The sequence below is a fragment of the Durio zibethinus genome, chromosome 5 (genome assembly GCF_047325235.1).
Source record: "Durio zibethinus cultivar Kanyao isolate XHJ-2024 chromosome 5, ASM4732523v1, whole genome shotgun sequence".
NCBI lineage: Eukaryota > Viridiplantae > Streptophyta > Magnoliopsida > Malvales > Malvaceae > Durio > Durio zibethinus.
The window spans coordinates 1,221,549-1,232,760 of record NC_143166.1 but is presented as its reverse complement, the minus strand read 5'-3'; the positions used below and the strand labels follow the sequence as shown (position 1 = coordinate 1,232,760).

The window sequence follows — 11,212 nt, the reverse complement described above, 5'->3', positions numbered from 1 at the left end:
TCACTCCTAAAGCTAAAAGTATTGATAATCCTGCTTTTACCCTTTGCAAACATTGATGAAATCAAGATTCATTATTAAGAGCTTTTATCATTTAGTAAATTTTTAACATAATTTAGACCAACTTTTCAACACCAGTTAGCAGCTGCAGCACATGTCAATTGAGTCTCCTAACTAGCCAAGTTCAGCTCAGTGCCTTAAACTTAAAGCCTAAACCAAAAATGGCAATTTTTCAAGAACTCATATATCAAAAGTTAAAGTTATTCAAATTCGAGGACAGGACATGGCTTTTGAATGCATCTAAAGCCACAATTTGGACAGCCATAGTTTTTAAAAAACACAGTAAATATTCAAAGCTTAGATAAAAATCTAATTGAAATTTGCGTGACATGTTTCAAAATCTTTGTCTCCTCTATTGTCTGGTTAAATTCTTGGCAGTTCTGAGGAAAGTGACATGCATTAAATTCTCACATAGAAATCTACGTTCCAAGCTGCATAGCCACCAAGCCTCCTGTGCATCACACCCAGACCCAGTTACACCACCACTTGGCTAGTTCCATGCCAACTGACAAGAAAAAAAAAAAAAGAAAAAGAAAAAATCTCATTCTTTTGTGTGAAAATTAGAGTTGAAAAACCTGAAAAATCTAAATTATATCTATCTTGTCTAGCAACATAAATAATATGTGAACAAAATTCACGAATAATAAAAAAAAAAAAGGATTTGTACATTGTACTTTGTTTGACAATGGGTGCAGGGATAGGATTAGAGATAGCAAGAGTTGAAATGAATTTTTATTTGTTTTGAATTTGATTTGATAATTTTTTTTAATATTTTAATACTTGAATTTGATTTAGTTTGTCGATATATAAAATCGTATCTAATTTAATATAATTCAAAATTAATAAAATATTTTTTAAAATATAAAATATTATTTTTTAATATAAATATAAATAATATATAAATAAATAATTAAAAATAATTATATATATATTAGATTAGAATAGGACGAATTTGTTTAAAATTCAACCTTAAATTTTTTTTTATTGTTATTTGATTTGATTCAAAATTTAATTTTTAAAATAAAAATCGATATTAAAATAAGATCGGATCAAAACCTGTTTAATATAATGTTTAATATAAGTTGACTTCGCTAGTTAGATTTCTGAACTATGAAAAGAAAAAAATGAAATAACATTTTCATGTCAGTGTTTCTTTGCTAGCTTGTTCCTTACCTCACATCTCTTTCACAAAAGATTTGATTACAACCTTCAAATCTGCTGCATAACGTGACTCCTACAAAGAGAATCTACTCTTACAATGAAAGAAAAAACGCTTAAATATCTTTATTTATTTATTTATTTTATTACTATGCCCTGAGTTTTAAATTAATTAGTATGTAATTTAGATGTTATATAATTTTTAGAACAGGTAAATAAATGTCTTTAATAAACCGAAATTTCCAAATAAAATTTTAAAATAATTTGGACAATAATTTATTAGGGTTATATATAAAAGGCAATTAAAATAAATTTTTTTTAAAAATTATGTAGATATCAGAGATTTAATGGATCTTACTTTTTCTTTGGGGTATTACAGTGGGAAGCATATGATTTATAATTTTTTATTATAATTTTAAAATTATTAATAAATATTTACTATTTATAAATATAAAATTTACATAAAATTTTAATAAATTTATATAATTTTAGATTATAATTAATTAATTATATTATAATGATTATAAATAAAATTCTCTTTGCGCATACTGCATACAGTAAGGCTGACCTATGCAGTCTCGAGCGACGTGAAAGTCTTGCTTAACTCACGAAGACTTGCTTACGTGGCCTTCAGACAGTATCTACTGTTTGGTTTTCTGTCTTCTCTTTACCAAAGTCATGGGCAGTTCGGCGCGGATCTTCGGACAGTAGCCAATGTGAGTCACCGCAAATTATGCTTGATTACGTGTATAGTTTCTATTGGCTAAGCCCGACATACCATATCTTTGTCTAGCCTATTACAAAGGAAAAAGGATGATGCTTGCCTTTTACTTTTACATTTTTTTTTCTTTTTAGATAAATTTTGAAATTTCTTTTTTTTGGATTCACAATAAGTTTTGCTATCAGAAATTCACACAATTGGACCTTCGAATCAGGCTCTTACTGAAGCCCATTCCCCAATTTTCACCTACATTTCACCAATATTGTAATTTCTTCTATAAAAATAGTAATAATTATATTTTATATACTGACAATGTAATTTTAAAAATCCAGAAATGAGGTTGGATATTGAATTTTCCACCATTTTCATGATTCATGATTCAAAAGAAAAGCTCCATCTCCTTCTCTTGAACCCCAACTGTTGCACTACACTTGAGATTCATCAGAAGTTTAATTATTTACCTGGGCCCATTAACATGGACTCTGTATGACATTTTCCTTCAAAATGTCAGTACTATATCAAGATCCAGCTGAGCTGTGAAGATGCTTTATCTAATATTTTGTCACTTCCTGGTAGTTAGCATGTCAAGGTTTTCTTGTCCTGGGAATAATCAAGGAGTGGGACATGTCAGAGCCGAGATTATGCCCTTGCCAGCATGTGCTATGAGTCCTCTCCGGGATTGTTGAAGATTAAAATGCATGAATGAGAAGAGATCTCTTGGCTTGGTGGAGAAAAGGGAATGCTATCCGAATCTCCAGGACAGTGTTGAGTGAAGCCCGGCATTTCTTGGTAAAAAGTAACCATTCAGACCATGCATTTTTATGTCAATGTCAATATAGTCAGTGCAGAAATTGCTGTCATGCCTTCACAGATGCTAGTAGTTAATGCCACCTGGTATCAACTTCGAATTGCATAAAGGAGAATGCTTCATCTAACATTGCATAGCTTCTATCTTAAGTCTAATTATAATCAAGAACAGTATAACTAGTGAACTTTTCATAAATATAGATGATCTCTGCTATACTTATGAAACTGAGAATGCAAGAGTAAAAATCAATGTCTTGGAATGTTCTTATTAATCATGAAAAAGAGTATAAAAATCCCACAAACATAAAAGGCTTTTGATATTGAAGAATGACTATAATTTATATTTTTTTATGATTTACAGGCAATGTTTTTTGCTACATGTGTTTCGTTTACAGCTTAAAATTGACGGAGGGGAGGCAGTAGCCACCATTAGTATCCCTAGTAATCAAAAGGTGAAGGCAAAAAATAGGTCATGAAAAACCTAGTACTAAATATGATTAGTATACAGAAATTATAACAGAAATGTGGTGCCTCATTTAATGGTTGTCTGCACCACTTGATTCTGCAGTTCATTAATATTAAGGCAATTCCTATGTTCTGTAGTCGTGTCATACATCTCATTGGCAGATTCCAAGTTTCGAATGGCAGTGAAACCATTGTGAAATAATTAGTCAATTTCCGGGGATTGGGTAAATTTCACATGCACATTACCAAGTTCTCCATAGCCTGCGCAGTGTATAGGATGAATGCAGCTTCACTCTTCTGCAGCTCAGTTTAGTTGCTGTAACAGACCATAAATACATGTATGAGTAACAAAAGGAGGTTTCAATTACTGAAGGTGAAGTTAGCATGATTTATGTCAAGAAACATATCTAGGTATGTGCGTTGATGTCCTGAAACTACAAAAATTTTCCATTTTGCAGCATCCAAATTGATGTAAAGTTGAAGTAAAGAAGCAGAAGAAAAAAAAAAAGCACAAAAATGAGCAATGAATCTTCACTTTGTAGTGGGCCATTACCAGCTAACTTATCTAATGAGACACTATCATGCAAAAACTTAACAATTAATAAGCAGCAAAAAAAAAAAAAACCTTCTGCCTCTTCCACTCATTCTCATATATGTGCATGCACCTAGTCATGTACAAGCCAATGGATAGCTCAATCACGTTGAAGCTGCAGATAAACACATGCAATGTTGCTCAAGCATTGAAAGCATAGTGGAAGTAGTAGGGAAAGACTTACTCGGGAATACAATGGCTCATCAAACATGGTAACAGCACAAGGGCCAGAAGTGGAAGCCCAACTACCTTGGGTAGCGTCATATCCAGCTCTAGGACTGAGTAGAGCTCCATTAACATGATAATCTGCAGGAGTTTCCTGAAAGTTCATCTCTGCCACCGGTGGGAATTTGGGATCATTCAGTATATTAAGATTGTAAGAGAAGAAGGGGCATTGTCCGCCTAGTTGCAGCTGCAATGATGCATTTCCACCCAAATCATTAAGGATGCTATTTTCTTGTCCAGAACTAGATAGTTCAGAACTTTTAGCAGTGCCAAAGTAACCTGAATAACTTCCAAAGGAGGAACTTGCAGAACACTCCACATCCCTGGGAATTACAAATCAACATCATAATACATTGTGGGGGGACTTTCATCAATTTTTGTGTGTGACAAACAGAAATAAATATAAACTATCTAATTTACTGAGCATTTTGTATGCTCTATTATATACTTAACATATGCATGTCATGTTTTACAAAAGATTTATTTAAAACAAATCCAAAGTTAGGGATTGGTTTTTCTGTTTCATTTTTTTAGAAATAAGATTATCACAATAATATAGATCAATGAAAATTTAGTAGAATTAAGATTTCTAGAAAGTCCACTTACCTGTGGGGAAACAAATTTGGGTCCTCTGATAAGGCCATGTGTCTACTGTCATTATTAGGTACCCATGCAAGAGGTTGGAGCTGTTGCTCAATGCCCATTCTAAAGGGTACATGCATTTCATTTTGGAACTGCAAGAAAAGGCTGGTTAAGATACTACTTTTCTCGTGATTTTAAAGAGTGAACTGAGCAGGAAAATATTACAAACCCGTCACACATTCTTACCTGACTTGTGCATTCAAACGATAGAAGCTGCTGTTTTCCTAAATTTTCCTGCCAAAGGAAGGTAGATCTTCAGTGTAAACGTAAGCTTGGTTAACTAAGCAAACTCCAGCACGTCCACTGGCAGGGCACCATATCACTAATTATGAAAGGTCTAACTACTTGGGGAAATGATCGGCATACCATATGGGCTCGAATTTGATTTAGATATTCCTTGAGTGAATCTTCCATTTGCCCCAAATGTTCTACATTGTTGATCTTGTCTATGTTAGTCCAACAGCTGAGTAGCCAATATTTTAGTACAAGTTAAGGCCAAAGATAGCGCATTAAAGGATATTAATAACAAAGAAACAAAACTAAAACTCTACATTCAAAAATTGTATGTCTTCACCTCAGTCTCCTGTGTATATCAGAAAGCCGAGTCTGCAATAACCGTGCTTGGTTAGTCAGGTCCTGCCCATAGCAATTTTGGAGATACAAAATGCATGTTAGAAATTAGAATGATGCATGGCATGGTCTAAGAATTTTAAATTATCAGAATCGATTAAGGTAACAGGTCATCATGCCCACATACCTCAATTGTTTGTGTACTGGTGAAAAAGAAAAAGTCATAACCCTATTAGAAATATTTTGTAGAATATAATTAAATGAATAAATTTTACTAGGAGCTGTGACTACAAGAAGATTGTCATGTACCTTGTACCCAAAAATTCATGAATATTTACATCATGGTCCAACTTCTTGAATGTTTTTTTCAGTGCCTAGATTCTCAAAGAGAAAACAAATTATGTAACAGATAAAGGTTATGACACTTCATAAACAAAAAACGTTTCATAAAAGAAAACAAAGATAGCACATTGCTAAAGGAGAAAGAACTGTAGGAAACGACCTACTTCAAAGCTTTCCAACTTCCTGTTCCAGTAAAAAGAAATAAAATGAGAGTCAATTTCACTTAAATAAGTATAACATTAAACTCTTGAAGTAGGATGATCAGTAATGTGATTTTTCAACTCAGAAAATTTGACAGCACCTTTTTGCCCGTTCCTGTGGAGTGAGTTGAGCAAACTTCTCAATAATGTCCTCAATGCTGCTGAATTCACACGGCGGAATAAAAAAAATGAACATTGCTACTACAGATAATAACCTTCTACATAAATCTAACCTACCAAAACTGTTTTGAAAATAAATATTATGTTTGAAAACTGAATCAAAATATTGGTGTGCAAGCAAATTGGAAGCAATCTCTCAAGTTGCTCCATATGAGTACCAATTATGGATCTGCTTTGCCTTCACTGGTACTATCTCACAGACACCTTAGCATAATTTACACCTATCATGGGTCTCTCAAAGCCAAAACTAAGTTATAGCAATTAGTTTTTAGTGCATATGAACAATTTTTTAAGAACAGTAACAAATATTTAGTATTTACAGTTTTACACATGCCTGACTATTATTCCAAATGTAGCATCCAAATCCCTTCTTTCAAATTCAAATTCCCAAATTGAACGCAAGAAAAACGTAAAACCTGCCTGCCCTTTTGAATATGGCATTCCTTGGTATCAAATTTTGCAATTATCAACATTCATTCCATCAGCAACCTGGGGTTCCATATAATACTTCTGTGCACAATGCCTAAGTAACCAATTTTATCAAGCTATCTAAAGTCTAATTCAGAGAACTTGAAAACTGTTAATGCATCAACATATATCAATATCTTAGTTGATTTTGACAATGTTCAACCACGCAACTAACTCTTGACAGATCGCTTTCCAAAAAAGAAGGCAAGTACAAAACGAAGAAACAAACCTCTCACCTATTAGCAAATTGGTAGGATGTTTCATCCCGTTAACATGCACACACATTGATATTTATTACCAAGTAGTTTATTGCATTACTTTACCACAAATGGCATCGCTCTTGCATGCGGCAAATCAGAGAATTTATCTCGGGATATTGATGGACATTCATCCACATTCATTATACTAACCCAATTTGATTCTTTGTCAATCCTTTTTAAAGCTAAAGCTAAGTATGAGTTGCCCCTAGAATTTCATAACTAAAAATCGAATTACATGCAAAAGGTAGAATTATGAATGGCCTACCTGCGCTTCCCAATGCATACGGAAGGCTTGTTAGTGGGTGAGAACATAAGGAGGATAATTTCTACATCACAAAGGATAGATAGCTCATTAGCCTTTTTCATGATGCCATGCTTCCTTTTGGCATAGGTCGCCTGACGGCCATTTGTGTTCTCTAACTTCTTTATCTTTAGCTTAACCCTTCCCATCCTGCACATTCAAATACTCAGAATTGAGTGTTGAAGGGCTTAAGATACTTTTCACATTCTCATCAACACCATGTAAAATTGAAACTAGCAGAATTCACCAAATAACTCCTTATTATCCTTAGATTAATGAAATTTATGTGACAAGCACAAAAAAACAGTTTCCCTGGCACAATTAGAAATGGGGTTATCAAAATCTCTAGAAAAAAAATGTAACTTTGCTAACCACATTACTATAGAAGCTGAAAGAAACATGATCAAACTAAATGAAACTAGAAAAAAAACCCACTTTAAGATTCATGTAAATATCAAGTCTTTTTCCTTTTTTTTTTGTCTGGGTTCATTTGCAAGAATCAAAGCCACGGTGAGGCAGAGAAGAAAATAAGAATAAACGCAAGAAACAAGACATACCCAAATGAGCAAAATCAAACGACGAGTTGAAAGTGCATAATCTAAAGGTTTTAAATGGGGGAATGGGGGGACAGGTTCATTATTCAGCCAAAGAAGAGAGAACGAAAGGCAAAGGGCACAAAGAGCTAAGAGAGAAAAACAAAAAAAGAGAGAAGGACAGAAAACGGGGCGTGAAATGATGAGCATAGAAATAGGACTGCATTGACACGACCGGGTGAGCGGCAAAAGCGGTCGTGGGAAACTAGCTTGAGAATAGGGGATAATCAGACAACCAAGTACTACTAATATCATCCCACGTGGCATGACCTTAACAAGTCGTATGATATCTGAAAAAATGCTAACTTGCAGACTCCAACCCCGTCCTCAGCCCCTCCTTAAACCTCCATCCACCGCCCAACAAGCAACCAAAGACGGAGGCGTCCTCTTCCGCCAAAAGCTCCTCTATCACCAATCCTTAAACATCAACCCCCAAAAAGCTCTCAACCTAAATCCTTCCCTCCGTTCCACGCCAGTTTCCTCTCTCCTTTCCCTCGAACACTCCCTCTCTTCGTTCGGTCTCTCTCGGCCTGCCATTGGCCGTATCCTCGACACGTACCCTCAGCTACTTATCTCTGACCCTCTCCCTCCCATAAACTTCCTCCTCCACGAAGTCCCTCTCCCTTTCCCCCACCTCCCTCTTTCCCTCTCCCGTTGCCCTCGCCTCTTACTCTCCCCCGTCACCACCCGGCTCCGCCCCTCTCTCCATTTCCTCACTTCCCTTGGGCTTGTTTTGAATTCCCATACTACCCTTCTCTTAGTTTCCAACGTGGAAAACACCTTGAAACCCAAAATTGACTTCCTTCAATCTCTGGGTTTTGGCCAGCCGGAGGTGAACCGGATGGTTGTGAGGTCTCCCGGGTTGCTGACTTTGAGTATTGAGAATAATATGAGGCCTAAAGTTAAGTTCTTCTTGGAGTAAATGGAAGGTGATTTGGAGGAATTAAAAAAGTTCCCTCAATATTTTTCGTTTAGTTTAGAAAAAAAGATTAAACCAAGGCATAGAGCTTTGGTGGAACGTGGGTTTAAGTTGCCATTGTCGAAGATGTTAAAAGGTTAGTGATGGAGAGTTTAATGCTAGATTGATTGAGATGCGATTGCAAAGGGTTCAAAGGAGATAGCCTTTTTTGTTGTAAGTTCCCTTTTTTTTAAGTTTATTTCATTTTTGTTTGTTTTAGAGTCAATTAAGTTGTTTATGCATTAATAATTATTGAAGATATTTTAGACAACATGTCTGCGCTGTGATTTGGGAAAAAAAAAAAGGAATTCTAAGAGGCTTTCCATGAATAAGGTTTTAATTTGTGGAGAGTGGGAAGTACTGTGATGACATTTCAGCCTTTTGCCGATAAACTCTTTCTGCTTTGTTTTTGGTTCACTGTCAAGTTTTGTATCTTGTAGAGGTTGATCAGTCTAATGTCCTGGGAATTTGCAATCAAACATGAGATTGAAAAGATGGTTTGACTTTGGTTCTAGTTTCCTGATTTGGCTGTTCCAAAGGAAAAATGCATTTAATACTACCCTATCAAGAGACCCAAGGATTGATAAGGCATACGAAGCATTTTGAAATGTAATTCGCAATGATGAGATTGAATTTGTGAAATTTGTTTCAAGGGCTAGTGCCACATTTGCAACATTACTGCTCTATGTTTCGTAAATACAATGGTACTGAGCTCTCAAAGGGTGCTCTACTGTGACCATGTCCTTGACTTTTTTATACTGTCTCTTTAGATTCAATTGTTACTTGATCTTGGGTGTAATGCAGTTGTTAATAGGGCTGCAGGTAGCCATAAGCACGGGGTGGGTTTGCTAAGTCTTAAAAAGTGTGAGCAAAATGATAGATAAGAACAGAAGCTGCAATGAAAAATTTTTGAGAACTGAAAATTTTCTAAAGCTGGTATGCCTGTAAAGCATCTTATTTGCCACCTTTTCAAAGTTAAAGTAGAAATCAAATTATAGTTCTTGAAACCTGTTTGAAGCAAAGAGAAGAACTAGGTTGTCTTTTTGGGACCTAGAATGTTGACAAATTCCTCACCCCCTTTATATCAAACTAAAGAGCTTAAACTGATATCATGTCGCTCCTCCCCTCACCCCTCCCCCTTTTTTTGGTACTTTCCTAATGTAATAGTTGCGGAGGCTCCCTGGCTCTGCGCCCTTTTTCTCTGGGGGTGTGTCTGTATGTTGGAAGTTCTAGTCGCCACCCTTGTCCCCAAACGGTAGGAACCAGTCCAGAGACTTCGTGTCTTTTAGAGTTTAATGGACAGAGAAACTTGGTTTGTTGGCACTTGGTAGTCGAGTTGCTTCAGATGTCCTATAAAGTGCTATTCCACATGATTAATTTGCAAAGAAATACTTTGTCAGTAGCTATTCATTAATTTGACTGGATAAGTACAATGACTAATTGCTTGGTTTCTGATTTTATTTATTAGCTTCATTTTATCATTGCTAGGAATTTTGGCATGTGGCATTACAGTGCTTTCTACTTGGAGGTCGATTTGGTTTACAGTGAAGGTGGCGCCTTACATATTTCATTGGGTTTCTATACAAGACTTGGTTGTAATTGATGTGGAGACCATCTTAGTATGACAGATATATTCGAGGCTATTCATGGTAAGGTTACTGAAGCTCTAATTTATCAATTTGGGATTTTAGCATACTGGAAACACTAGAATTCTGCTTAGGTGATACTTGGAATTGAGGGATTACAATGAGCAATAGAGTTAAAATACCTGCAGTTTGTCAAAAGGTTGAAATCTGTTGAAACTGCGGTTAATTATTTTCTGAAGGAAGTAGCTCAGATCATGCTTGATCTTTATAATAGCAGACCTGGCTTTGCTAGTGGTTGTTATCCCTCCAATGGAGGATCAAGGTTCACAGTGTAGTTTTCCTTCATCTCTTGGCCTTGTTCATATGCACTAAAAAACTAAAACCTTGTTCATATTCTTGTAACAAGCTGATGAAATCACTATGCTTTTGGAATTTCTTTGTTTTATGGAAAACTAAAATTAGGAGAGAGTTGCTTTTAAGTGTTGCTCCATTTTTGTGCGTCTGAAGAAGGATAAAAGCATATGCAAACACTGAGGAAACGGTTCAATTGATTTAAAGCTACACATTATTTGAAACGAATAGATCTCTTCCTTTTTTTTAATTAGTAATGATTTTTGTTCATCTTTACTATCTTCCCTTTTTTCATGTGCATGCATGCGGAAGATTTTGGTTTTTGGCAAAAATAACAAACAAGCCTATGAACTTTGCCACCTTATTTAGATAAGCTTTTATACTTTTATCATACTCAAATAAGATCCTAAACTTTAATTTGCATCTAAATAAACCCTTAAATTTTAATTTGTATCTTAATAGCCCTTAACCTTTCATTTGTACTTAAACAAGCCCTAAAGTAAGGGCTTATTTGGATACAAATTAAAGGATATGGGCTTATATATGTATAATAAAAGTATAAGGGCTTATTTTAAAAAAAAATTGAATAGTTCAAGGGCTTTTTAATATTTTAGCCTTGATTTTTCTACTTAGTTCTTCTTTTAAGCGCTTGTTGATCGTGCATCATAGATTGACTATTGCAGAACTATGGAATTTGGCACTTCACCTTACAATGGGAGCAATGTTGATAACTTGA

At 35.0% G+C, this 11,212-nt stretch overlaps 1 protein-coding gene and 1 pseudogene across 4 annotated transcripts; one reads left to right on the top strand and one right to left on the bottom strand.

Moving 5' to 3' along the window:
* Positions 1-3,063: 3,063 nt before the first annotated feature.
* On the bottom strand, positions 3,064-7,940 carry LOC111281452 (agamous-like MADS-box protein AGL30). 4 transcript variants are annotated; one of them, XM_022869190.2, is made up of 12 exons: positions 7,852-7,940; positions 6,953-7,138; positions 5,881-5,940; positions 5,744-5,762; positions 5,547-5,611; positions 5,425-5,440; positions 5,242-5,303; positions 5,034-5,130; positions 4,854-4,901; positions 4,632-4,759; positions 3,985-4,348; positions 3,064-3,524 (listed from the first exon to the last, which is right to left on the bottom strand). In XM_022869190.2, exons 2-12 carry the CDS (start codon positions 7,135-7,137, stop codon positions 3,513-3,515), a joined length of 1,056 nt encoding a protein of 351 aa, XP_022724925.2. In that variant the 5' UTR covers position 7,138; positions 7,852-7,940; the 3' UTR covers positions 3,064-3,512. The 4 variants fall into 4 exon arrangements, with proteins under 4 accessions (XP_022724925.2, XP_089616623.1, XP_089616624.1 ...); XM_089760497.1 differs by lacking the exon at positions 7,852-7,940 and adding an exon at positions 7,546-7,685; XM_089760498.1 differs by lacking the exon at positions 7,852-7,940 and adding an exon at positions 7,546-7,685 and having other exon boundaries at positions 5,881-5,937.
* LOC111281454 (transcription termination factor MTEF1, chloroplastic pseudogene) lies at positions 7,847-8,704 on the top strand (annotated as a pseudogene).
* Positions 8,705-11,212: the final 2,508 nt, after the last annotated feature.

Excerpts from the sequence above, each read along its gene's own strand:
- LOC111281452 (XM_022869190.2), bottom strand. The coding sequence starts at position 7,137 with ATGGGAAGGGTTAAGCTAAAGATAAAGAAGTTAGAGAACACAAATGGC. Across the intron at positions 5,131-5,241 it reads GATATACACAGGAGACTGAG|CTGTTGGACTAACATAGACA; the intron begins GTGAAGACATAC and ends TTGGCTACTCAG. Across the intron at positions 4,349-4,631 it reads CCAAATTTGTTTCCCCACAG|GGATGTGGAGTGTTCTGCAA; the intron begins GTAAGTGGACTT and ends TGTAATTCCCAG.